The sequence below is a fragment of the Spinacia oleracea genome, chromosome 4 (assembly GCF_020520425.1).
Source record: "Spinacia oleracea cultivar Varoflay chromosome 4, BTI_SOV_V1, whole genome shotgun sequence".
NCBI classification, from domain to species: domain Eukaryota; kingdom Viridiplantae; phylum Streptophyta; class Magnoliopsida; order Caryophyllales; family Amaranthaceae; genus Spinacia; species Spinacia oleracea.
The window spans coordinates 82,612,677-82,640,560 of NC_079490.1; the positions used below are offsets into that span (position 1 = coordinate 82,612,677).

Below are 27,884 nucleotides of genomic sequence, written 5' to 3' on the forward strand. Positions count from 1 at the left end.
ATGCGCGTGCGAGCAGCAGCCCGCGTAGCACGGCCCACGCAGCCGTGGCCCTTGGCGCGCGCTGGGCCTGCCTTGCGGTAGGCCTGGGCGCTGCCTTGGCTGGGCTTGTGGCGCGCATGCTTGCTGGGCGATGGCCCCGGCTTCGTGCTGGGCCTTCGTCCGGCAAGCCTCGTCCGATGCTAATTCGTACGATACGCTTCCGATTAAATTTCCATTTCCGGAATCTATTTCCGATACGAACAATATTTAATATTTCCGATTCCGGAATTAATTTCCGTTTCGAACAAATATTTAATATTTCCGTTTCCGGAATTATTTTCCGATTCCGGCAATATTTCCGATTCTGACAATATTTCCGTTTCCGGTAATATTTCCGATTCTGGTAATATTTCCATTTCCAATAATATTTTCCGATACGTACCATGTTTCCGTTTCCGGCAACATCTACGACTTGGATAATATTCATATTTCCGATACGATCCATATTTCTGTTTCCGGCAATATCATCGTTTCCGGAGTATTCATTTCTTGCCTGTGACGATCTTAGCTCCCACTGAAACCAAGATCCGTCGGTTCCGAATATTCATAGATGGAGTATTTAATGCCATTAAATACTTGATCCGTTTACGTGCTATTTGTGTGACCCTACGGGTTCAGTCAAGAGTAAGCTGTGGATTAATATCATTAATTCCACTTGAACTGAAGCGGCCTCTAGCTAGGCATTCAGCTCACTTGATCTCACTGAATTATTAACTTGTTAATTAATACTGAACCGCATTTATTAGACTTAACATAGAATGCATACTTGGACCAAGGGCATTATTTCCTTCATGATGACGTTCTCGGAATCGGATTGCAGAGGCATCATTTTCCCGCATGATGACCCGCTAGTTCTCACAATCGATATAGCAAATGCCGACGTGAACAGAGTACTGGTAGACGGAGGCAGCTCAGCAAACATCATCTTCTGGGAAGCCTTCAAACAATTGCACATACCAGAAGGCGAACTTCAAAGGGTGAACTACCTAGTAATCGGTTTCTCAGGATCTACAGTGTACCCAGAGGGTAACATACGGCTGCCGGTGAAAATCGGAGAAGGATCTGAAATGCGAGATCTCATGGTGGATTTCCTAATCATCAAAGTACCAGCGGCCTACAATGTGATCATCGGTCGCCCATTCATACATGACGTGCAGGCGGTAGTCTCCACCTATCACTTGACAATGATATATATGTCGAACCTGGAAAGGCCGGCAAAGATAAGGGGAAGTCAGTTGGCGGCAAGATCCTGTTACTTGACTGCTTTGAGAACACCGGGAAGAATGGTCCCAGAAGTAAACCTGACTACTGAGCCGGCAAGGCAAGAAGTAAACTGGACTACTAAGCCGGCAAGACCAGAACAACTGCCAAAAAAGAAGAACTGCACGAAAAGAGGTCGAACTGACCTGGACATGGAACACTTCGATGAGAGACCGGTATCAGCACCAAGACTAATGCCAGATGGTTTGACAGAAAATATTGAGCTGGAGGTTGGAAACATGGATAAAACGGTCGTGATCGGTACAGAAATGGGGAGTGACATAAAGGTCAACCTCATAAGCTTGCTGAGGGAACACGCGGACATCTTTGCATTCTCAGCGGATGAGATGCCCGGTATTGATCCAGAGATAATGGTCTACCGGTTAAACGCCGACAGAAATGTTAGGCCTGTACGGCAGAAAAAACGTAATTTCTCCACAGAAAAAATGGCAGCAATACAAGAAGAGGTGGATAGACTGCTGGCGGCAGGTTTTATTGAGCCATCTGACTACCCTGAATGGTTGGCAAATGTAGTAATGGTGAAAAAGCCGAGTGGGTCATGGAGAATGTGTGTAGATTTCACCAACCTTAACAGAGCATGTCCAAAAGATTTCTATCCACTTCCACGGATTGATAGGCTGGTAGACTCTACTAGCGGCCATGCAATGCTCAGTTTCCTAGATGCTTTCTCAGGGTATCATCAGGTCAGCCTGCATAAATCAGACAGGAAGAAGGCGGCTTTTATCACGGATGCAGGAGTTTTCTGTTATAAGGCGATGTCATTCGGGTTAAAAAATGTAGGGGCAACGTATCAAAGGCTGGTCGACAAGGTGTTTGCCGACCAAAAAGGCAGAAACGTGGAGGTCTATGTAGATGACTCTATCGTAAAAAGCCGGAAAGAGGAGGATCATGTTAACGATCTCCGAGAAACTTTTGAGACTTTGAGAAAATACAGGATGAAATTAAACCCAAAAAAATGCGTCTTAGGAGTAAGGTCGGGAAAATTCCTGGGGTTCTTGGTCAGCGAGCGTGGCATAGACGCTAACCCTGAAAAAGTAGAAGCAATCATCAGTCTGCCGCAACCCAAAAGCGTAAAAGACATACAGCGGTTGACAGGAAAAATGGCCGCCTTAAACAGATTTGTGAGCAAGTCGGCAGATAAGCAAATGCCCTTCTTCACAACCTTGAGGCAAAATAAGAAATTCAAATGGGGGCCGGCAGAGCAAGAGGCTTTTGAAGCTCTAAAAAGTCACCTAAAGAACCTGCCAACAATAGCAAGGGCAAAAGAGGGCGGAAAATTACAATTGTACATATCGGCGTCGCCAAAAACAGTTGCAGCAGTACTGGTAGCCGAAACAGAAAACAAAGGGCAGCAGCCAGTATATTTTGTGAGCCATGTGCTAAACGGCCCAGAAACAAGATACACGTTGGTGGAGAAAATAGCATATGCAGTCCTTATCGCGGATAGAAAGTTAAGACCATACTTTGATGCGCATACAATCGAAGTGCTAACAAACTTTCCTCTCGAAAAAGCCATCGGCAAGCTAGATACATCAGGCCGACTGCTAAAATGGGCAATAGAGTTGTCCGAGTTTGACTTGGAATTCCGGCCAAGAACTGCAATCAAAGCCCAGACATTGGCGGACTTCATAGTTGAAGCGTCATACCAAGAGGATGAAGTACAAGTTGAAGTATGGGATGTGTCAGTGGATGGTTCAGCTGCACAGACAGGCAGTGGGGCTGGAATAATCATGAAATCGCCAGGAGGAGACATTTTTTAGTATGCTATAAATTTTATGTTCAACGCGTCAAATAACGAGGCAGAATACGAGGCAGCAATCGCCGGCATCCAAATGTGCCTCGCAGCAGATGCCAAAAGAGTAACACTCACAACAGACTCCCAGCTGGTAGCAAGTCAATTTAGCGGAGAGTACGAGGCCAAAGAACCTTCAATGGTCAAATACCTGGAAAAGTTGAGGTCAGTGTCGGCTCAGCTAGAGAAATTCAGTATTAATCTGGTACCCCGAGCAGAAAATACGCTGGCAGATGCACTATCAAAGTTAGCAAGTTCAAATATCGCCGACTTGAAAAGAACAGTCATGATGGAAGTCATGAATAAGCGAAGTACGGAGTCGGAGGAAATACGAGTCATGGCCATCACAACTACCTCAGAATGGTACGATAATATCCAAACATACATACAGACTGGAGCCCTACCAGCAGGTTTGGCAGAAGCCAAAAAGACAAAAAGGGACGCGGTTTGGTACATCATCCTGTGGGAACGGTTGTACAAAAAGTCATTTAGCCTGTCATTCTTAAGGTTCCTGACAGCATTCGAGTCAGCAAGGCTGATCGAAAAGATGCACGAAGGGACATGTGGGAACCATGCCGGTGGAAAACCCCTTGCCATCATCTGTCAAAGGCAAGGCTATTACTGGCCAACAATGTTAGAAGATTGTCGAGCATATGTAAAAAAGTGCGAGAAATGTCAAAAGTTATCAGCTGTGATAAACCTGCCAGCCAATGATTTGATGCCCATTCTGAACCCAATCCCATTCGCACAATGGGGAATGGATATTGTTGGACCATTCCCAATGGCGGCTGGAGGGCGCAAGTTCTTAATAGTAGCAGTGGACTACTTCACCAAATGGATAGAAGCAGAGCCGGTAGCAAAAATAACGGCAAACCAGGTGAAAAAGTTCATATGGAAAAATATAATAACAAGATTCGGACTGCCGCAGGCAATAGTTTTTTATCATGGATCACAGTTTGATTGTGCACCCATACAATGCTTCCTGGGATTATACAGAGTAAAGTTAGCTCACTCGTCAGTATGTCACCCACAGAGCAATGGGCAAGCAGAGGCGGCGAATAAGCAAATCCTGGCTGCACTGAAGAAGAAGTTAGAAGACTGTAAAGGCAAATGGGCAGATCTTATGCCAGAAATTTTGTGGTGCAACAGAACTTCTATCAAGGAGGCTACCGGCGAAAGTCCGTTTAAGTTAAGCTTCGGGTCTGAGGCGGTCATACCGGCAGAAATGGCTCTGCCAACCATGCGAATCCAGCATTACGATGAGGAAAGAAACGATCAGCTGCTGCGACATCAGTTGGACTTCATGCCAGAAATCCGCATGAAAGCAGAAATCAGTTCGGCAGCATACAAAAGCAGAATGAGCATAGCATACAACAAGAAAGTGAAACAACGGCCTCTAGGAGTAGGAGACCTGGTACTGCGAAGAACGGCGGCAACAGGAAAAGGAAATGCTCAAGGAAAGCTGACAGCTAATTGGGAAGGACCATACCAGATATGGGAGGAAATTGTTCCTGGATCATACCGGTTAATGCAGATGGATGGTACCGCACTCAAGAACTCCTGGAACGCCAGTACTCTGAGAAAGTACTATGTTTGAAAAAACTGTAATGATGATGCATGAGCAGACTGATTGCAATTGCAGCCTGCATTTTGCTGTTATGTATAATTAGGGCTGTCCCCAAATACGACCAGTCCATAAATGAAGGAAGAAAAGAGCAAAAAACAAACGTTGCATAAATCCACACACAAAGGTAATGTATGGATGTGATCAGTAGCAGTAAAGAAAATAAATGCCGTATGGGCACTTTACTGTGAAGCGTAGCAGTCCATAATAAGTTGATTGTGATTAGTAGCTTTGGAGAAAATAAATGCCGTTAAGGGGCACTCCATTGTGAAGCGTAGCATTCAACGAAGTGTATGGATGTGATCAGTAGCAGTAAAGAAAATAAATGCCGTATGGGCACTTTACTGTGAACCGTAGCAGTCCATAATAAGTTGATTGTGATTAGTAGCTTTGGAGAAAATAAATGCCGTTAAGGGGCACTCCATTGTGAAGCGTAGCATTCAACGAAGTGTATGGATGTGATCAGTAGCAGTAAAGAAAATAAATGCCGTATGGGCACTTTACTGTGAAGCGTAGCAGTCCATAATAAGTTGATTGTGATTAGTAGCTTTGGAGAAAATAAATGCCGTTAAGGGGCACTCCATTGTGAAGCGTAGCATTCAACGAAGTATATGGATGTGATCAGTAGCAGTAAAGAAAATAAATGCCGTATGGGCACTTTACTGTGAAGCGTAGCAGTCCATAATAAATTGTTGTGATTAGTAGCTTTGGAGAAAATAAATGCCGTTAAGGGGCACTCCATTGTGAAACGTAGCATTCAACGAATTATATGGATGTAATTAGTAGCCGTAAAGAAAATAAATGCCGTATGGGCACTTTACTGTGAAGCGTAGCAGTCCATAATAAGTTGTTGTAATTAATAGTTTTAGAGAAAATAAACGTTGTTAAGATGCACTCCATTTCGAAGTATAACATTCATTTCGAAGTGTATCATTCAACAAGTTAGCAATATAGTGAGGCCGACAACAAACAAGAGTTTATGCTAATAAAATGGAAGTATCATACGCAAAATGAAGTAAACATGCAATCAAAAACTACTTGTTATAAATACACGATTACAGCAGAAAACACTAAAAATCGACAGCCATCACCAAAAAATCTTGCGAAGTGATTAGCTGATCACAAGGCACAAAAGATGTCGATTAAAAACCGACACCCCTACAATAAAACGATGTTCTAAGATATGTTACATCAACAATAAGTGCCCTAACAGCATCTGGCAAAAAGTCAAAAGCCAACCGCCTAAACTAAAAAACCCTAACATGTATGAGGCCGGCTGGGAAAAGTAGAGGATCCGCAAGAAGAGGAGGGTGATGACTGCCAAGACCGTCAAACGGCATGCTCATCACCAGACCAATAGGCATCTTCTGGAACTTGCAATGGGGGCAAGGTTCTTTGATTGGCATTGCAAATCACAGCCTCGGGTAGCTCCTGAGGCTCAAAGCCGGTAGCAACCTTGTACAGCTCTTTCTCCTCATACCCATCCTCAAATTCTTGCCACCCATCCTCATCCAGCTTCTTCACATGGCAAACGACCCGATGAGCAGCGCACCAACCACCATTATGGCGCAAAGTAAGAAGATCATTATACCAGTTGGACTGGAGAAGCTTATCAACAACCCTCTTGGCGGCAGTCTTCTTCACCCAGGCAAACTCTGGTTAAGATCAGCCAGCTCCTGAGTCAGACCGTTTGCTCTCTCAGTTTCAGCCTTCAACTTCGGCTCGACATCTTCCAGCCTTTTGTTCGCCGCCTCCAAATCTGAAGAAGCAGTCTCCAACTTCTTCTCGTTATCCTTCAAAGCAGATTCAGCCGCCTCAGCCCGCTTCTTCAGCTCGGCAATATCAATACTATTCTGCGTCAGCTGCATCTGGTTCCAACGATAGACATTATACAAATCCATGCTGGATTGAACAGCCTAAAAAACAAAACAAAAAGCAAATGAGTAATAAAAAATAGTCGGATAGAAAGTTGTAACAAATTAAGCAAGAAATACCTTGTACAAATCGTTGAAATGCTGAGCAGCAAGGGCGTCAATCTGACCCTGTGGCCTGTCAGCAGGAGTTATCAGATCCCGAAAAGCACGGTAGCCCAAATCCCCACCGTCCTTAGCAGAATCGGTCGCCACCGACTCCCCACATAGCAGATCAATGTGTGGGTAGAACTGGTCGGTGGGTTCGCCCCCAGAAGACCCGAACCATGACTTCATTGCTTCCGGGATCTTAAAGGGTGTATCCTCAATCCAACCGCCGGTATGAAGCGGCAGATGATAATTCAGCCGAGAATCACCAGATCGATTCTCACTACGACTAACAGGGGGCATACTAGAATTACCCCCTGTCACAGCGGCCGACGTGGCACAGTGCTGAAGTGGAGCCTCATTCTCGCCGCCACCACCTTCCACGTCCAAAATCTCAATGGACGGCTGCGGAGACGGGTGAACCGCAACAGCAGAATCAGCCGTCTTTTTGAGAATATCGTCAACGGGGAATTCGTAGTTGTCAACAGCAGCCGAAACATCATCGCCGCCAGCAGCCTTAGACTTCTTAGTGGGGTCAGAGCGCCCACTAGTAAGTGACAACCTCTTTCGAGTCTTCCCACCACGGCCGGTTGGATTAGATTGCATAGTGGGCGGTTGCACAGTTTTTGGAATAGAGACAGAGGAGGATTTGGTTTTAGAACCGCCGACAACACGATTCTTTGCAACGGTAGCAGTTGAACGACGGGAGGAGGCCCGTGTGGAGTACGTTGATATGGTGTCGTACTTTCCCTTAGGCTGCGGAGGCTGCGTGCACACAGGTCTCCAATTCTCGTCAAATCCAAGAATTTCTCTATCCAATGTTTTAGTACCTGCAAGGACAAAGACTCAATTAAATCCGGCAACGAACTTATGCAATACACAAAACTATAAATAGCAATAATAAGTACATCCCATTCAGCTAAAAATATGTTTACCAAAGCAGTGGGTGTTGCAAAGGCCGACAGCGGACAAGGGCTGATTACCCAAAATATAATAGGCATTAGGGAGCCAATTCCGATTAACAGCCTGCTTTTTGCTGAGGCCGACATCTAAAATGTCACACGCCAAATAATCAAAAGCTTTTCTCTCCCGCCGGCCCAAACCACGCTGGTTGTACTGCTCCATTCGAGGCCGGGGTTTAGTAAAAGTCCGTCGGAGTAAAAAGTCGTCAGGAACTTGAACGAAGTAAAAACGATCCTGCCAATCTTTACAGCTCGACAAAGGAGGATGCACAGTCTTCCTCTTCGTTGCGCTATACGCCGACATCCACCCCGTCTCTCCATCCTTCTTCAACCATAACAGCCGCTTGAATAAATTCAACGTCAGCGGCCATTGTTTAAACAAACACAACCAGACATATGAAATAACAGTTCTGATGGTAGTAGGGGTAACTTGGGCCAAGCAGACATTCCAAGCCCGGAATATTTTCTCAACAAAAGGGTGCAGAGGAAAGCGAAGCCCAAAATCGAAATGCTTCGCATACACAGCAATATGGCCGGGAGGGCAGTCAAATATAGTTGCACCTTCATCCGGCACTACCAGCTTATACTCAGCCGGTAATCCAAGAAAGGTCCCTCCATGAACCACATGATTCTTCTTTATGATCAGATCACGCCAAGTCGTCAAAATCGCGGTTGTACGAGGAAGACTTTTTAAGGGAGGGAGTTCTTCTTTCCTATGAACATCCGTGGAGTCGTCGGTAAAATAAGGCTGCTCTTTAGCCTCATCCGCAAGAACTTCAGCGACTATCACGTCGGCCGGATCGTCATCATCTGAACCAATACCGTCGTCTCCAATGTCTGTGTCATTCCTACCAGAAACGCCAGCATCATCACCATCATCACCCCTATGATCATCAACATCCTTGCCGGCGGAATCCTCGAAAATGGAATCACCATCAGAGTATTCGCCGGTAGCCATATCTATATCATCATTAACAGGCTCTTTACCAGGGTGGCGGCCGCTAGTGCTAGCCGGTTGTTCGGAAGCCATCCTATCAGCCTGACCAAAAGAAACACCGGAGTTGCCAATATTAGTTCCATACTGCCCGTGTCCACTGCCGGCGAAATCCAAGAATTCCCGGTAATCACGAATATAATACCGCACCGAAAGGGGAGAAACATCTAAAGCAGGCTCAGAAGTCGGAATAGGATGCTCATGAGACCTCATTTCCCGTATCATTCGAGCCCGCAGATGATGTAGGGCATAACAACGCTCTCTCTCAGCCTGATTCAAACCCTCGTCATATACCTCACGAATGGCAGTCCGTCTTAAATTAGATTGAGAGTACGGCTCCTCCCGGGCCCAACTACAATTACTCTCTCGAGGAACACTCCAACCGGTAAACCCAGAAGGCTGAGAAGAAGGGTTGTCCCTACCCAAATTTTTGGTCATTTTGTTTTTAAGGCGGCGGATAATTAAAAAATTTGACACAGCAGAAAAGCAAAAACAATATATATATATATATAGCAAAGAGTAACAAAATAGAGGAGGGGGTACCTACTGTTTTTCTGGAGTTTGAAATACAAATGAAGCACGCGAAAGAGAAAAACAAGGAGAACCTACAAAAAACACAGAAACGAAGGAAAATCAAACACAAAAACAAAAGAGAGGAAGAAAAACCCGAAATTCAGTAACGATGAAAAGGGAGGCTAGTAAACCTTGGAAAATTCAAACCACAACAACAGCAAAAGCTTGAAAATCAAACAGCAGCGAAGTTCAGCGAAAAACCCCAAGGGAAGAGAGAGAGAAAGGTCGGAAGTTCAAGAAAAAAGTGGACGAAATGGAAAAATCTCGAAGAGGTTAAGGATTTTTATAGGTCAAAGGGGGAGTATGCGAAACGTCACGACCCGTAAGTCAAGCAGTTAAAAGGTCAGTTACACTCGAAATCAACGACCCAGATTAAGCGCACCAAATAATGCCCGGGATGAAGGCCACGTGGAAGAACGTGGGTAACAATCTCCCGCCACTTGCAAGATAAAAAATTCAAATAATGCCTAGTCACCCACAACATCTTCAAGGTGGCCAGTGGTCCAAATCTTTGATCAAGGGGGCTAGTTGCCAAAATTTTTTCCAAAGGGGCCAGTCGTCCTAATATTTATCAAAGTCGCCCTAATATTTTATCAAGGGGGCTAGTTGCCCAAATTTTTTCTTTTTCTAAAGGGGCTAGTCGTCCAAATATTTTTCAAGGGGGCTAGTCATCCAAATGTTTTCTAAAGGGGCTAGTCGTCCAAATATTTTTCAAGGGGGCTAGTCGTCCAAATGTTTTTACAAGGGGGCTAGTCATCCAAATGTTTTTTAAAGGGGCTAGTCGTCCTAATTTTTTTTAGGGGGCTAGTCGCCCGAATGTTTTTTCCAAAGGACCTAGCAATATAATTCTTCATTCAGAGCGAAGGAAGTCGGCAAACTGTTCGCGGTCTTTCCTCAAAAACACTCGCAACACAGTCAACGCCCGCACTTCACTCTGAGGGGGCTAGTTGTACCACCAGGTATCAAAATAGTACTTATTTTTTCCCGTTTAATCAGAGCAAACGCAGCAATTGTCATATATGCGCTTACTCTGAGGGGGCTAGTTGTACGGGGTGTCCTACCGGCACCACTTGGTACCGGCAGAACTCCCCGTAGGTAAACTTAACCTGCAGGTAATCTGGTCATCTTAGGTACAGAACCCCTACCGGCAATATTTGCAAAGACCCCTACCGGCATTATCATGAAGATAACCAACCAAGGGTCACTATCAACAGGTCGCTATCTAAACACAAGGGACCCACCTGATCGTACCTTTGGATTGGTCTATATAAGGAGCACCTCATTTATTGCTATGAGGTACACAAACACTTAAACACACTTCTTTCTTACTCTCTAATCATCTCTTAATCATCTCTTAATCTCTTAGTAATCTTACTTAAGCATCGGAGGGGGGATCCTCGAACCACCCCCGAGGCTAGTTAATACATTCTGTTGTGCAGATATCAACCGGCACTCTCAACAGGAATCCAGTATCCCACAGTCAGCTGTTCCCATTCCACACCCGGAACAGTTTCTATTTGCATGTTCAACGGAAGATTTTAGCTACGAAATTGTTGAGCAGTATAGGTATGAAATAACCAAGCTGATCGATTCGTTTTCCTTTAACAGTATATCAAGCTTATTACAGAACAGATCCTACAAACTCATAAGCAACAAGTAGATATACACAGACAGACATCCAAAGATGAATATAAAAGCATCTCTGCAATTAAAGGCAGGCCTAGTCGAACTGTATGAAGGATAACTCTAAATTACAGCTTGTAACTGTAAGAAATATTTTTTTTTTCTAGAGTTGGATAGAGAACTTCCTAGCTTTACGAATAACGTGAGGGGCATAGTCCTCTAAAATCACATGATACACCCAGTAAATAATCCACAAGAGGTTTTTAAAAAATTCAATAGTTCACTATATGCAGATGCATAACATAACTCATAACCCATAATAGCAATGTGTTTCAGTTGAATTGCAGGAAAGAAACCATGCACAAAGTGGATTAGTACAGAAAATGAGAATAGGTCATGGGGGTGGTGAAGGAGGTAGTGGTCATGGTGGCAGTGAAGGGAATGGAAATGGTGAATCATCATCGGCTAGGCAACCCGGAAGACCTCTTAATGGAGCTGATAGTGTCAGTAGTCGTGATCACCTCCGCCATGGAGCTGGTGTCCACACATCCAACTGCAACTTCGCTATGCTAATAGTATCCATCACTCTTTCTCTGCTTTTGTTTTGTTTTGTTTCCTGTGAGCTTGAAATAAACATTTGAAACAAAAGATGTACCATCAGTAGGTTCTTTCTTTAAAACTTGGACTTTTGAAATTAGCTTTTGGCAAGGTCTGATTGTATTGTGACAGGATAACAGTACATGGCTTATAAACTGATGTTAGGGGGTAATGGTACAAGCATAACGTAAGAAACGGACAGTAAGTGGACATAAACAGGGAGTACAAGAGTTAATTGATTGAGATTTCCATCTTGAACCTCTCTTTAGATTTGGGAAATGAGATAGCAGTTATATTTTCTTCATTGCTTCCCTGTGGATTAAAGTAGCAACTGTACAGAGTTCACTTCTGTAATTTCCTTGACCTCATTATAAAATACTAGTGCAAGAACCTTTTCTCATAGGCACATGCATCTTTAAAAAATATCTACACAGATAATGAACAGTTTTGCTACCAGAAAATCTATTGTCGCACCATACAGAACGAGATGAATTCCACATTCAACTGACTGGTAGTCGGTTACATTACAAAGTTGTCACGGAAAATATTATAGTCAAAGAGATAGAGAACTCTCCCTGGACCCAATTTGATGTTCGATCTATCCAATTTGAGAGACTAAGAATAAACTTGAATTAGGATGATTTAGGACCATTAATACAATTTTGAAAAGAATCTCAATATAAGAATCACTTGTAGGAGAAACAAATGTGCCAAAGTTGAGTTGAGTTTCATGTTCGGGTATGAAACGGTGCCATGATGATGGCACAATCGTCCATGGTGTCTTGATTTCGGGCCATGTACGGTGCCTGCAAGATGAACTCCGGGTCCTCGGGGGATCCGAAGCAGAGTCTTCGACGTCCAAGTTAGTACAACTAATGTATAGTTGAGAGTGTTTAGGGGGGAGAGAGATAGTAGGAAGGGTCCTCATAGGTTAGAAAATTGACCTCAGTTTACCTTTCCCCCATAAGGGGTATATATAGTGGCTATGTTGGTTTTTTAGGCTCTTTAGGCCTTATGAGTAAGATTGGACTTGAGTGGGTCTAATTAGCTTTAGGATAAAATGGTATGCCTATTTTATCACCCAAACACCATGCCTCCAGACATGATTCTATTTGAGAAATGGGTTGGGTGTTCATGTCAATTTTGGCAGAGTAAGAACCAATTACTTATCGACTTCTGAGGACTAGGACTAGGCATCCGAGATCCGAGATCCGAGAATTGAGGACTAGGCACCCGGGGACTAGGACTCTTAGTCCAGGGTTCTCAGGTTTATAGATGGTAGGGGAGACCAAGTATAGATTTATTCAAACCTTCAGCTTTGCTATACTTTGTTTCTTATCCACAACTGAAATTATTATCTATTAGCTCGGTTTTCACCACTAGCTCGGTCTTTTCCCACTCCTCGGTTTTTAACTTTGGCGATCCGAGGGTATCTTGCTGCCATGTCTTAACTTCGGCGATCCGAGAACCATTATGAGAGTTATGAATATCTTTACTTTAGCCATCCAAGGACCATTCCAAAAGTTATGAATATTTTCGTCATTTTTTAACTTCGGCGATCCGATGATCATTCCAAGAGTTATGATTTTAACTTTGGCGATCTGAGGACCATTCCAAAAGTTATGAATATTTCTTAACTTAGGCGATCCGAGATCATTCCAGAAGTTATGAATATTCCTTAACTTAGGCGATCAGAGGATCATTCCAGAAGTTATGAATATTTCTTCCATTTATTAACTTCAGCAATCTGACGTTAAACACACAATAACTTCCACGCTTTCTTAAGCTCCTTCTACTCTTTCTCAATTTGGGCACACCACTCCAATCTCGCACCCTAAAGTGCATTTGTGTGTAGAGTGACGCGTTAACTTTAGGTGACGAATTGGGTAAATACAAATTAACATCCTTGTCATTCATTGCCATGGTGTAACGATATTAATCTCATTTTGTCTTGTTATTATATTCAAATTGTAATCCTTCAGAACACCTTATTTGCAACATTTGAAAACGATAGTATAACAATGCCTATTAACAAGAGTCTTCTTTAACCTCTCCGAGTTAGAACTTATTGATCGTAACGATAGTTGGCCTAAAAAACAATTGACTTCTTTGAACAAGTTAAGGTAGACTATGATGTTATTGAAATTAAACTATTGAGAAATTGGTCGTCAAAGAAATCAAGAAGAATGAGATGAAGTGGATAACAAAATGGTTAGAGGACATCTCCTTGATAACATTTCCAACACCTTATCAATAAAACCATTAGAGAAATTGGTCGTCAATAAACCAAGAAGAAGAATGAGATGAAGTGGATAACAAAATGGTTAGATGACATCTCCTTGATAACATGATCATCAACACAAACAAGTCCATTTGGGCCATCTTGGAGAAGAAGGATGTCAGTAGGAAGGTAAGTGGGTAAACTTCAAGATGAGAGATGTGAACATATCATGGAGCAATTTTATGAGTATGAGCAATGCGACATCATGTAAGCGCGCAAGATGTAAGTTCTCATACGGTCATACCTACAAACTTTCTCCTTGTCATTTATCATCCTGAAGTTGATCCACTTACCAATACCAATCAAGTACGTCTTTGTACCTACATCAGCGCTATACTTCTTCTCCAAGATGTCCTAAATAGACTTGTTTGACTAGTTGATGAAGATATAAAACATTTTATAGAGGAGGTGTCCTCTAATAATTTGGTTGTCCATATCATTCTTCTTCTTGGTTTTTTCAGTGGCCAACTTCTCGGCTTCGAAGTAACATCTTTTAGTGGGTATAGCCTCCATCAAGTTGTTCAAAGAATATCAACAGTTTTGGGACCCCCTCTTGTAGTTGATACCATCGAGAGGTTACAATTTGGAGAGAGGCCATATAGTCTTGTTAAACGTTGTAGTTGAAATAATATCGTTTCCAAATTACATTGGAAACAAAATTCTAATTTACAAGGGCCATAAAGAAGTCTTATAATACATCATAGTCATTGACATAATATCGTTTTCAGATTGTTGGAAAGAAGGTGTTCTAACAAATTAAAAGGGCTATTTCACTAATTGGAATCAAATCAAAGACGCTAGAAACTACAAGAAGAATTTGTGATTACATGTGCTCCAAATCGTGTGGCCGCTTATTTTTTCTCGCCAAAATTGACAATGCATTCACGCCGGTTAGAGCGAGCTTGCCCGTTCAACCAAGCGAAGCTTCTGAGCAACCTTTGGAAGATCATTACTCCAACAAGAAAGAATGTGGTTGAATTGTTGGAAGGCAAGAGCAAAGGGATGATGGCATCAAAAGATCCTTACTGTGCAGTGTGCACACAACAGTGAACAGATTCATGACTCGGTTAAGGGAAGAATAGGGAAGGATCCGAGTTGTTATCCTTAAGAAGACTTTAGCCGTAAATAGAATTTGATTTGAAAGTTAGTAGTTTTGTTTCTATTAGCTACTGGTTTTGTGGCTTTGGTTTGCTTATGTTATGTTTGTTTGGTCGCAAACGGGCGGCTATTTGGCTATGGACTAAGAAGGGGTTCCTCCCACGTGTTGACGTAAAAACAACATGTATCAGGATTTCTATAAGGACGTAAAAATGACTGTTTGTAGCATTGTAGGGGAGTAACTAAACTTTTTTCCTGTTACAATTGAACTACACTAAGGATTTGCATTGAGTCCTTTCCACTTTGCAACAGTATTGGATGAACAAGATGAGATACCAGGGTGTATGTTAATGTATGGGTGACGGAGTACGGGATAATGTTAATTGTTAAATTAGAGCGATGGAGGCAATGATTAGAGTCTTGAGGGTTCAAACTTAATTCCGGGTACATGGGATATCGTTTTAGCACTGGGAGGGAGTCAAGCTAGGATATAGTATGGTGAGGAATTTCCCAGGAGTGATTGTTTTAAGCACCTTGGGTCGATATTGTAGAGGAACGGAGAAATCGGCAAGGATGTGACCCACATAATTAAATCCAGGCGTCTCAAATGGAGAGTAACAACTATGTGACCATAGTGTACCTTTGAAGCTAAAGGGAAAATTCTACATGGGTCGGAACAGAGTTGATAGATGGGTCGGAGTGGTAGGCATTTAGGAAAATCATATTAGGAAGATGCGAGTAGCAGATGCGTATGTTGAGATGATGCTGCGGGAATAAGATAGAGTACAAGATCCACCAGTAAGGAAAGTGGTGGGTTGAGATCAAGGGGATCTTATAAGAAGATGAATTGAATGGAACGAGTTAAGAATAATTTGAAGTTAGGTTTACAAAGCATATAACACTTGATATAAGGGAATGAAGAGAGAGGATCATGGTTGAGAATCACAACAGACAACCTATTGGCTCTTCTAGCCTACCCCATCATTAGGATTAAGGCTTCGTTATTGTTATTGTTATTGTCGTTGTTGTATTGTTGACTAATAGTCTTACAAGTTTTTTAGGCTCAATTAATTAATAAAATCTTACCTTTTACCCCCCCCCCCCCCCCAAAAAAACAAATAAATCATGCTAGGAAGGCAATAAGTAGTCTTTTTTTTTTTCTTTTTTGGCAAATAGTAGTTCTTTCAAAGTGTAGCAACTCGGGATAGGCAATTGTTAGCCTCGTCACACTACCCCTCCACTATTCTCTTCCTCCCACTAAGATATACTTCCTCCGTTCTTATTTACATTACACAATTGGGTTATGGACACTATTCACACAAATTCATTTGACTTCTTTTGTGATTTATACAAAAACATACTCGTGTGGGGTCTTATTAGATTCGTCTCAATAAATATTTTTTAAATATCAACTATTTTAATTTTTTCTTATCCATAATTGAATATTTGAAATAGTGCATTGGCAAACGTGCCTAAATAATTGTGTCATTTAAAAAAGAACGGAGCGACTATATATTGAAAAAAACATTGAAAATTTATGGACCATGATACCAAAATATATTTTATTATGATCCTCTCCTGCTCTCCACCTTAAGTTCGAATGTTTGTTGTTTAACATGTAAGCATCTAAAAGAATGCTTTTCGAGTTACCTTATCATAGAGAAAATAAGGAATACGATTTTATTTCACGATCAACTAACTAGCAAACTATAAAACTGAGGAATATGAGTTCCTCCTACAATCAGCGAATTATTATGCATCCTTTCCTGGTTGTACTAGGTTCATCGATATAACTATTCAAATTCAAAGAACTTATGCAGTTATGCAAGTTTTTACCAAGATTCACAAGTAGATATTTGATAGTTACCCCTGTTAAAATAATGTGCCGCTATGCCTAGATTTCAGCAACAACTTCCTCACTTGTTAAAGATCCCAAACATTGCAATAAATTTCGTACCTTATGCTAATCTAGAATTGTGTAAGCTGTTCAAGCTTGCGGTTCTGGAAAAACTTGCAGCGACCTTTACCACTGGACTCAATCTCCTCACTATTTCTCTTGCCCCCTGTGAAGCCAAGACTGCTGAGCTTGAGCTGTCGCTTGCCATTTTTGTTAGCTGTACCATCCTCGTCCAAGGCACTATCAGCTTCCCTACAGAGAAATAAGGACAATGATAATCACACACAGAGAGATATACCCACAGGAAATTATTTACTTGTAAAGCAATCTCATAAAATCAGCAGATGCTTGTGTGTGTTTGTGTTTTGTCTCAAGGATAGCAAAATGTCAAAGCTGCTAAAAAATGGTAAAAGTAAATATCCCAAATACTTAAGGCACCATTTCTCCCTTGCTCGGAATCAGAACACATCCAAGAAATCGAAATGTGCATTTGCCGCAAAGGGAGAAGCTTTATCTTTATACTTATTTATCACCCAGAAAACAAATGTGAGCTAAACATTTAGTAATACAGCCTAATGTTATTTAATCAGCAAAAGGTTGAGACTTGCTGGAAGCTCACTGTAAACAATATGCCCATATATTTGCTGCTAAACCTCAATAACGGATTACATATGTCATCTCTCCCACTACGATGATGCTTGTCAAGATGCAGGTATGAGCACCTGTAAATTGATTGGAAAGGGGATGGAACCAAACCTCTCCATGTGTTTGGATTCTTCACGTTACTTCCAAATGACTCGCTAAGATCAAGCACAAGTGTTGCAGTTGATGCACGCTAACATCAGGGATCCAAAAGCATAATGTTCTACCTTATAGCCTATATATGATTTCAGACTCTCAGAATCCAGACGACAGAACATTTCCCAACATTAACATTGGAATATCCATGTCTAAAACCAGCCAATTACTTAATAAAATAGGTGAATTCAATAAGAAAACCCAGGTCACAGATGCCAACCATTGTCATTCATACAATGAGCATCCATAACAGTCATCTCATAACCCAGATTCTCCTTACATCTGATTGTTCTTGGCACCCAGAGAAATTTCTAATTTTCTATACTTGATTAGAATCCTGGTATTCAACTATTAAAGAACATCTTGAGTCCCTTTGTGTGTGTTGGTGGGTGTGTTGGCCTGTTGGGGAGGAGATTGTAGCCCCATCAACCAGATTATCTGAGAAAGGAATACAAAAGGTCTGAGTGAAGATTGTCAACCATAACAAACTGGATCTGAATATTGCACGTACTTTTGATCCCCATACCACCTCAAGATAATTCAAAGGGCTGAATCCCAGCGTCCATCCATAAATGCATATCTTGTATACAGAGGTATTAAACTGTTTCTACTGAAAGTTAACAAACTAAAACTGTGGATTTGCATACATAAATTTTAGCAATAAAAAGAAACATTTAGACTAAGTCTCACCATACTACTTCAGCACCGTTCTTGAAGTAGGTAGCGCAAGTGCCCCAGCTGAAGCGTACCAATGTAGGGAATCCAAAAATAGAATGTTTGTGATGTTCTAGCCAGGCCTTAGTCTCAGGATCTGCATAATTGGGCATCATAAGATTACCTAAAATGATGAATTCATGCTTAACGGAAAAAAGTCTTTATATAAAAGAGTCTTCAGCTGCAAACCTCCAGGATAGCCAGATCCGAACTTCCTGTGCATGTTTTCGGCTGATTCATCAAAGCTCCAATTACGCAAAGCCCGATCTCTAGTAACCTAATGGTCCAATTAAATATGATTATACGAGAACCATCTTACATCATTCAAGCAATAGAAAATTAAAGGAAGATACAATTACCTTTGCAACTATGCTGGCTCCACTGACAACAGGGTAAAGACTGTCAGCTTTCTTGGCAACCACAAATTTAATAGATGGAAACCTTTCAGACAACTTTGCACAGTACTTGTCAGGATCTCCAACTGTATCCACATAAACCTATAATGAGACATCACTGTCAACTATGCTGCCCCGGGTAAAGAATATGAGCTGGAATCAAATGTTACTCCGGGGTTTTCATTATAATCAAACAACTGGCATCTGTCAAAGACTTTTGAGAAGGTCTATCTTCGTTTAACCTCCAAACACAAATTCTGATATGCAACAAACAAAAAATGATAACAGCTTCGATCCATTCTTTCCTCTTACCTGTTCATGGCTCTACCCCATCAGTGAATACTTTAAATTGACTTTTGACAATCTAGCTCATAATTTTCTATCACTAGTTGACTTTCTTAATATTGTTTCTTGTGATGGATGTTGTTTTGTTGGCTGCATAAAATATCTTCATCACTAATCTTGCTACTATAACTGTAATCTTTTATTCTTTTTTCTCTTTGTTGTAATTAAAAAAAACTTATATGCTGCAAATATCTAAACAGGGAATTACCTCGCAAGGATTCTCATAGTCCTTTCAACATGGTACTTTTTATTTATTTTTTTAAACAACAAAAATAAGTCTCCGTCTGGTTTGCTGGGAAAAAAATTAAATGAAAATTAAATTTCCATGGAAAACAATTTTCAAGGAAAAACACAATTCCAAACTAGTTTTCCTTTGTTTGTTTCCTTACAAGTTACAAGAAAAGTTATAGATAAAAGGAAAATAGGAGCTGATGGGTGAGGATGGATGGGAGGAAGAAAAAGGGAGGTAAGCAGGGAGGAAAAGTGGTTCCGCTTCCTTTCAAAACGAAAATGTTTTCCACCTATGAGAGAAATAATTTTCATCATTGGAAAAAATTTCCACTCTCGATCATTTGAAAACATTTTACACCAAATCAAACACTCCCTAAAGCTTACAAGACAAGTAAGCAAAAAAATCACATGGACCCAGTCCTTAGTATCCTACAATGAAACTCAGCAATAGCCAACAAAAGCAAAGAAGCTTCCTTTTCACGTGTGCTTAGGTGTATGTTTTCATTATTTAGGGGTATACTATTATGTTATATAAGACTTATGCACACATTAGGGTCCAGCTTCTACATGCAACCTCTTGAACAATCTAGTAATGTGTATTTCTTTAAAGCCTTCAAATGATTTCAAGACTTTCAACATTGGAAAACAGAATATCAGTCAACTATAAACGTTCGCTCACGTTTTCTAAGATAAGTCTGTTAGATCTATTATCATACCTGTGTTAGAAGCACACCCATATTAAGCACTCGTGTGACAAGGCCCATTGCCGAGTCATGTGATATTTCATTAAGATTTATCTTACTCCTGTTGGAAAAAATAGAGAGAAGATCAAATTCAAAGGTAGATAAACTTCCTAGATGAAATAAAAATACTGAATAGAAGACATAACAATCCCTTGCTTACTTCTTCAACATTTTAGCTGACAGTTCTCGTGGATCTATTACATCAACACTCCATCCAATAGACTCATTGGCCTTCAACGATTCGAACAACTCTTCCCTTTTCTCTTCCTTGAGAGTTTTTGAATCTGATATATATTTAAGGGTGATTAAGAAGGTAGTCACGTCTAAGAGTTAAAAGGCAAAACATTTCTTCAAGCTAACAGGCCTTATACATTGTTTACAAACAAACAAATAAGGTGAGCATGTTATTGTGGTGTTATCCTATGACAGCATACAGATTTCATAAATAGACATTATTCAATAAACTAGATCACATTAGTGGATGAACTGAAGATACTCCATAAAAAAAGCCTCAATATACGCACTGCAAGCAAATTTAAAAAAAAAAAAAATTAAGCAAGGATTAAGAATTCCACTGGCTCTTTGAGTCAAAATATTGTAGACCTTTTCAAAGTAAGATATGGTAAAGGTTAAACAATCCCCTCAACCAACCCTTCCAGCCCACCCCCCCTCTCTTACCCACGTGAAGCACGTTGTAGAACTTCAAATTTGTTACATGGTACAACAAGCGCAAATCAGATCATGGACACATGTGCAGACATCACGATGCTCACTATGCACCAAAAGTACACAAGTGGTTATGAAAAAGAACATGACATTATGATAAACGAACATGCGATATGTTCATTTATATAGCAATGGTTGAAATGGAAGTAACACATCTCATGATTAAATTAATCATAATGTCAAGTTGGTGTACTTACGAGCATCGTGCACATGTCTGGAAGCCTACCGACTATTTTAACAAAACTAAGCAGAAAATACATCCCGTACCCATTCTAGAAAGTACCAAGATCCCAATAACATTGATCCATCTATTTCAACAAGTATTATCAAACATCATTTGGTTATTGGAAGAACATGACACTAGCTTTAATTCTACAGCTAATATTATCTAACACCATATACTTCTCATTGATAATGGACCTCAGATGTTGTAGAATGTCACCCTGGAATTCAGTGGTTTACTACTTGGGCAGAAACATATATTTTTACAGGGGCAAGGGACCTTTCAAAAGCATAAGCAATGAATATAATCATATAACAAAAAATTCAGAAACTAAACCTTCATAGTACAATTCCTTCAATTTTATTAAGAGATGTAAAGTATGTTCTTCCACCTATTCAATTAGAACATAAGAATCTAACTTACTATTGATTGAGTCAAAACCATGGAACCAAGGACAGCACAACACCGAGAATAAGCATAGACATTTAAATAACATGCTATGCCAGTATAGGATGCAAGAACAGATATAGTATTAGCCTATTAGGTACATTCAAGTACAGGATGAAGATATTCATTTTGAAACTGAAGAGTTATTCGCTACAAAATTTTGCTCACAAAAGCCAAAAACCAGCAGCAAGCCAGTAATATTTCGTATAGTGTACTACTTCTGGAATTCCATATGCTTAAATATCGGCCGTACCGCATTATCACTGTCAGTCTGTCAACCCTGAGCCAGTCACTTCCAAAGCCATGATTGTTCAAGCCTAATTTTACAATTTTCGACTAAAATTTAAAACTCCAATTCTAAAAGCTCCAAAGAGAATAGCACGAGAACTCATATATTGAAGTCAAAGTTGAAATAAGGCAAGCTCAAACTACTTCAACGAAAGAGGCAAGAAAATCATCTTGATGGGTGGACGTTAACTTGCAAAAGCATAAACAGGAAACAAGGCTGGCAACAGCATGCACTTCAAGGAAATCGAGATGAGCAGACTATCTTAAGCATACGTTTCTCTGCAAGTTAGCAGCCCTTACATTTCGGAAAAACTATATCCTAGTATCGTATATTCAACATGATCACATGAAAAATATGGAAGACCAAGAAACAAGAACACAAAAGAGTTTGCGAGAAACTTGACTTTGATAGAGAAACTTGACTTTGATAAAGAAGGGCATTCTATTAGAAAGTAAAGGCTCCCCTGACCTGCTGGGTTGGGTGGCCGGGTTAGCCATGAGTTATTCTATTTCTATCGTTGTTAATATTATCAGCAAGAACTCCGCCTGTGAGTGTCGCGTATGCGGCATTCACCATGCGACATTCACTGCCGGTCCCAAACCCAGATAAAGGAGGAGGGTTGCGGTAGGTTGGTGGCGGCCAGCGGTAAAACTAAGTCACATATCATGACATGAATCGACAACGGAATATCGTGGGGTGTTCCTTTCTCAGCGACGCGCTACACCTCTTAAGCCCGGGTGTAGTGAAAAATAAGGGTTGCTAGGTCGTCGCCCAGAAGCGGCGCGCCAGCCCTACACCTAGGGTGGTGCCAAATATGCAAGGGTGCACTACACTTCCTACGCCCGGGTGTAGTGGAAAATATGCAAGGGTTGCTACGTCGTAGCCCGGAAGCGGCGCGCCACCCGAGGGTGGTGTTAATTATCCAAGGTTTCATGGTAAGGGTAGGGGTAAGGGTAGTAGGATGCGTTTTGGGACTTGGAACATTGACTCTTTGACCTCAGACGAATTAGTAGAGGTTATAAGAAGGAGGAGAATTAACATATAATGTTTGCAGGAGACTAAGTGGGTTGGAAAGAAGGCAAGAGAAATAGCTCCATGGGGTTATAAGCTTTGGTATTCGGGAAAAACTAGGGGTAGAATGGGGTAGGTATCCTTATTGACCGAGCATATATTGATGATGTAATGGACGTGACTGGAAAGAGTGGTCGAATTATGAGTATTACGCTTGTGATAGGAGATGAAGTTGTAACTGTTGTGAGTGCCTATGCACCACAAGCAAGACTAGATGCTTCAACTAGACAAGAATTTTGGGAGGATTTGGAAGAAGTGGTGGAATGCGTCCCTAGAAGTGAGAAACTGATCATTGGTGGGGATCTCAACGGACATGTAGGCTCGAGCCGCAATGGACTTGAAAACATTCATGGTGGTTTTGGGTATGGGGAACGGAATGAAGCGGGAAATGCTATTTTGGATTTTGCATTGGCATATGACTTGGGTATAATGAACACTTGGTTTGAGAAAAGACACTCTCATAGAAGTGGAGGTAATACGAGTCAGATTGACTTCTTTTAGTAAAGATTGCTTTGAGACAATGCTACACCAATTGTAAGGTGATTCCGGGTGAGAGTAGATTAACCCAACATAAACTTGTGGTACTTGATTTTCGAGGTAGAAGTTATATAAGGAAGAGAACACCAATAGTGGAGCCTAGGATCAAGTAGTGGAAACTTCAAGGGGAACAACAACTAAAATTTGTAGAAAAGTTGGCAAGCGAAGGTATTTGGGTCGCTGATATGCATTTAGATATAAACTCATTATGGACAAGAACGGAGCACACCATAAAGGGAGTGACAAAAGAGGTCCTAGGGAAATCTAAAGGAATCATGCCACCAAGTAGGGACATATTTTGGTGGAATGAAGTTGTGCAACAAGCTATAAAGAGCAAACGTGAATGCTATAAAGAGTTCGGAAAATGTAGAAGTGATGAGAACTACGAGAAGTAAAGGAGGCTAAAAGGGAAGCAAAGAAGGTCGTAAGAGAGGCTAGAGCAAAGGTGAATCTGGATCTTTACGCAAGATTGGATACAAAATAAGTGGAAAAGGACATCTATAAACTAGCTTGAACGAGAGATAGAAAGACGCGAGACATCGGAAGGATTAAATGTGAAAGATGTTGATCAAAAAGTTTTAGCGGGAGATAAGGAAATCAAGGATAGAGGAAGGTTCTACTTTGATAACTTGTTCAACGGGGATCAAAGGCGCAATATTGGAGATACAAATATCCCTCCAGATGTAGCTAACCTAGACTTTATGCAAAGAATTCAAAAGAGAGAAGCCGAAATGGCATTGAAAAATATGGGACGCAAGAGGGCAGTGGGGCCTGATGGCATACCTATCGAAGTCTGGAGATGCTTGGGAGAGAGAGGGGTTGTATGGTTAACAACTCTTTTCAACAAAATTTGGGGAAGTAATGCCATTAGAGTGGAGGAAAAGTACTATCATCCCATTGTACAAGAATAAGGGTGGTGTCCAGGATTGTGCTAACTATCGAGGAATCAAACTAATGAGTCATATTATGAAACTTAGGGAGCGGATTATTGAGCAAAGATTAAGGAGAACTGTGAAGATTTCGGAGAACCAGTTTGGGTTTATTCCTGGGAGATCGATTATGGAGGCCATTCATCTTATAAGCAACTAATGGAGAATTATCGGGATAAGAAGAATGATTTACATATGGTTTTCATTGATTCGGAGAAAGCGTATGATAAGGTCATCATCATTATCATTACCCCATTGCCTCAAAGAGGCTCCCGCAAGAAGCGGGGTAAGGGGGGGTCGGGTGTACGCAACCTTACCCCTGCAATTGCAGAGAGGTTGTTTCCAATTGACCCAAAAGGGATAACGGGACGACAACGGGACGACCATCTCCTACTTCATGGAAAGGAAGCGAAGAGGTTTTAAGAGCCATTTTGATTTAGTCCATTACATCCCACAGCCAAAAGAACAAATGAATCTTTGGCTCCATCGGAAATGGACCTAAGGCGTATGATAAGGTACCGAGGGAAATTATTTGGTGGGCACTAAGTAGGAAAGGAATTCTGAGGAAGTATTTTGATATCATCAAGGACATGTATGAGGGAGTTAGCACGAGTGCACGAACTAGTGTTAGTAAGACCGAAGAATTCCCCATTACGGTTGGAGCGCATCAAGGTTCCGCACTTAGCCCATTTCTTTTTGCTATAGTCATGGGCGAATTGACGAGATCAATTCAAGATGGTATACCCTGGTGCATGATGTTTGCAGATGATATTGTGTTGATTGAAACCAAAGAAGGAGTGGAAAGTAAGTTAGAGTTATGGAGACAAACTTCGGCATCTTGGGGTTTAGGCTGAGTAGAAATAAGACGGAATATATGGAGTGTAAGTTTAGTGGAGTCCAGGACAGAGAGACAGGGGCGATTACCTTAGATGGGAAAATTGTCTAGGGTTCTGAAATGTTCCGTTATTTAGGATCTATTATCCAAAAGGGGGTGTCGATGTGGCTCATAGAATCAAAGCAGGTTGGTTGAAGTGGAAAAGTACCACGGGTTCCTATGTGACCCAGGCATGCCCCAAAGATTGAAGGGAAAATTCTACAGCACGACATTTCGACCGGCGTTGTAATATGGCACGGAATGCCCGGCAATGAAATATTGTCACATGCATAAGATGAATGTGGCGGAGATACGCATGTTACGTTGGATGTGTGGACATACAAGAAAGGATTGTTTGAGGAATGAGATTATTAGGAAGAAAGTAGGGGTTGCACCGATTGAGTTTAAGATGATGGAAAATCGTTTAAGATGGTTTAGGCATGTAAGCAGAAGATCAAGTGATGCCCCGGTTAGGAGGCTAGAAGGGTGGCAAAGTGATAGAATTGCAAGGGGTAGGGGAAGACCTAAGAAAACTTGGAGGAAGGTGATTGAGCACGATATGAGCCTACTTGGGATCTAGGTAGCACTGATACGGATACGGGAACGGATACGGGGACGGAAAACGACAAAACCAAAATTTCTAAAAACGGGTACGGCTTGGATTCGGCTTCTTTTATAGGTCTAAGTTGGGTCTCAAGCTTGGCCCACTGGCGATTATCTAGGAATATGGGATGCGCCTGGTTGTGCCTGGCATGGGAATCTTAAGTTTTTGACCTAATTGCTTTCTAAGATGGACTAATATTAACACAAACAAACAATATTTCTAGCATGAGGTCTTATTTCAATACATCCTAGAGCCAAATAAGTGAGGGGAATGCCTTCTACAGCTCCAATATACCAAAACATTACAATACCACAAAGGTTTCTGAATTTTCTTTCAATTTTCTCTATACTACCATTGGAGGTAGTTAGACACCAGCTCAAAGATATGAACTATTTCAGCAAAAGTTACGGGATGGACTTGACATATTGCTACAACAGGGAAGCATGTTTGGAATATTGCAGAAATTCTAATACTTTATGGGTAAAATCACTAAAATATATCCTTCGCATCTATGTTGTTAATAGAGATTGTTGGACCTGAGCCCAACTACTGACAAGAGTGATAGTAACAAGGTTTAGAATTAGTGGGCAGAATGGAAGGTGAGTTTGCTGTTGCGTTTGCAAGTGAATGGAAGCATCATCCTAAGCATGTCCACACTGTATGTAGTCGTCATAACTTGCTCAAATGATACATGCCTAAAATTCCACTGTTTAGATAAACTTGAGCAAAATGAGCACTCCAATTCATAAAACCATCTGCTCTTCATCTGTACATAACAAACCCCATGTTCTCATACTCAAGTTAAACTTCATTCCTACAATATATGTGTTGATCTTCCACTCCGAGACCTCCTTTCATCTAATATTAAATTGTACTATGTATTGTCAGGCAGTGTTTACATGCTGATGATCTTTGTTAAACTTGGAAGATACGGAACTATCCCAAAAGAAAATCTAGCAAGCCTACAAGTGGTTTGGCTAACACTTCAGGTTCAACCACAATTAGTGTGTAACAATTTTCGGTCGGAATGCAAAACTAGAACCTCTATGTCTGTCTTTTAGAGCATCCGTGAAAAGGATAAAGTTTGTATAAAACTTATCTCCTCCAACAGAATAGTCTTTATTTAACCTCATTTCCTAGATTGAGGGTGTGTTGTATGTCAATTGCATAATTATTGATGCAAACAATATTTGTCAATTCATCCAAAATATATATATATATAAACGGACCTACAAAACAAGATCGGATACCTCTTTCCAGCATTATATATTCCCAACTTATTCCACACACATACCAATCAAGGGGACTTACTGTATCCTTATCCTGCTCTTCAATTTCCTATCCTCATCCCACCCTCGAATCCTCATCCCACACACCCAACGCCCCAATATATTTCGCATTCTCTACGACCAAGAGGAGCCAATTCCCACACACGGCAATTCATGGAAAAAAATTGACAAATTTAGTCCAACAGCCAAATCAATACATGCTGACCGGCACAAGTATTAAGGAATGTGATTTAATTTTCTGATAATAATGATGCAAGTGATGGATTTACTGTAAATATTTGATAGTAGGTGAATCAGTTGGGGGGAGTGAGGACTATTTTAATGTGGAAGTTACTAAAAATAGAAATATAACTCCTAAAAAATACGATATACAATAATACATAGAAATTGTTTGATCAACAAAATCAATGAACTCTCAAACAAGAAAACCCCAATAGTAGAGAAAAATATACTTGACAAATTTTACGAAAAGTGGGGGAACCTGCAAAGTTTAATGAGGCTAGAGCATTCTGGAAAGAAACAGCACAATACAAGCATCCATATACCATCGGCCCTGCAGCAAGAAAAGTACTTTAATTTAGCAAATTAAATATGGTGATTTTATAATAATTTGGATTTGCGGGTAGAAATTAAACATTGTGTGAAGTATTAAAATAATTGTAGAATCGTACAAAGAAAGGGGGATTAAAGAACCTAGAACAGGCCCTCTTCCAGCTTCATCGATGCCCATCATACAAGGCTCTAATGCCCATTTGGGTAGCTCTCCTTCTGATGCCATCTTCCTCTTTTTCTCTTTCTCTGTGAGTTTCCCGCCAGAAACCAGCAGCAGACTAGGTTAGAAGAATGTAGAGGGAGAGTAGGGGGTAAGGAGACGAGGCTTTCTGGTATTG

The 27,884-nt window shown here is 41.1% G+C and overlaps 2 protein-coding genes across 6 annotated transcripts; both read right to left on the minus strand.

The window, feature by feature from the left end:
• Positions 1 to 386: 386 nt before the first annotated feature.
• Positions 387 to 9,311, minus strand: LOC130472398 (uncharacterized). Its single transcript, XM_056843178.1, has 3 exons — positions 9,258 to 9,311; positions 6,731 to 7,584; positions 387 to 6,652 (listed from the first exon to the last, which is right to left on the minus strand). The coding sequence occupies exons 2-3, from the start codon at positions 7,358 to 7,360 to the stop codon at positions 6,377 to 6,379; spliced, it is 906 nt and encodes a 301-aa protein (XP_056699156.1). The 5' UTR covers positions 7,361 to 7,584; positions 9,258 to 9,311; the 3' UTR covers positions 387 to 6,376.
• Positions 9,194 to 27,884, minus strand: LOC110790891 (ribonuclease H2 subunit A). 5 transcript variants are annotated; one of them, XM_056843179.1, is made up of 9 exons: positions 27,688 to 27,884; positions 27,476 to 27,547; positions 20,166 to 20,289; positions 19,979 to 20,066; positions 18,651 to 18,788; positions 18,481 to 18,568; positions 18,268 to 18,388; positions 16,840 to 17,031; positions 9,194 to 9,315 (listed from the first exon to the last, which is right to left on the minus strand). In XM_056843179.1, the coding sequence occupies exons 1-8, from the start codon at positions 27,770 to 27,772 to the stop codon at positions 16,851 to 16,853; spliced, it is 897 nt and encodes a 298-aa protein (XP_056699157.1). In that variant the 5' UTR covers positions 27,773 to 27,884; the 3' UTR covers positions 9,194 to 9,315; positions 16,840 to 16,850. The 5 variants fall into 5 exon arrangements, with proteins under 5 accessions (XP_056699157.1, XP_021851339.1, XP_021851338.1 ...); XM_021995647.2 differs by lacking the exon at positions 9,194 to 9,315 and adding an exon at positions 10,853 to 11,522; XM_021995646.2 differs by lacking the exon at positions 9,194 to 9,315 and adding an exon at positions 10,853 to 11,529.

Coding starts and splice junctions, on each gene's coding strand:
- LOC110790891 (XM_056843179.1), bottom strand. CDS start 27,772: ATGGCATCAGAAGGAGAGCTACCCAAATGGGCATTAGAGCCTTGTATG. Junction 27,548..27,687: donor TGGAAGAGGGCCTGTTCTAG/GTTCTTTAATCC, acceptor TTCTTGCTGCAG/GGCCGATGGTATATGGATGC. Junction 18,789..19,978: donor TGGGTGTGCTTCTAACACAG/GTATGATAATAG, acceptor GTCTCATTATAG/GTTTATGTGGATACAGTTGG.
- LOC130472398 (XM_056843178.1), bottom strand. CDS start 7,360: ATGCAATCTAATCCAACCGGCCGTGGTGGGAAGACTCGAAAGAGGTTG. Junction 6,653..6,730: donor ATTTCAACGATTTGTACAAG/GTATTTCTTGCT, acceptor TTTGTTTTTTAG/GCTGTTCAATCCAGCATGGA.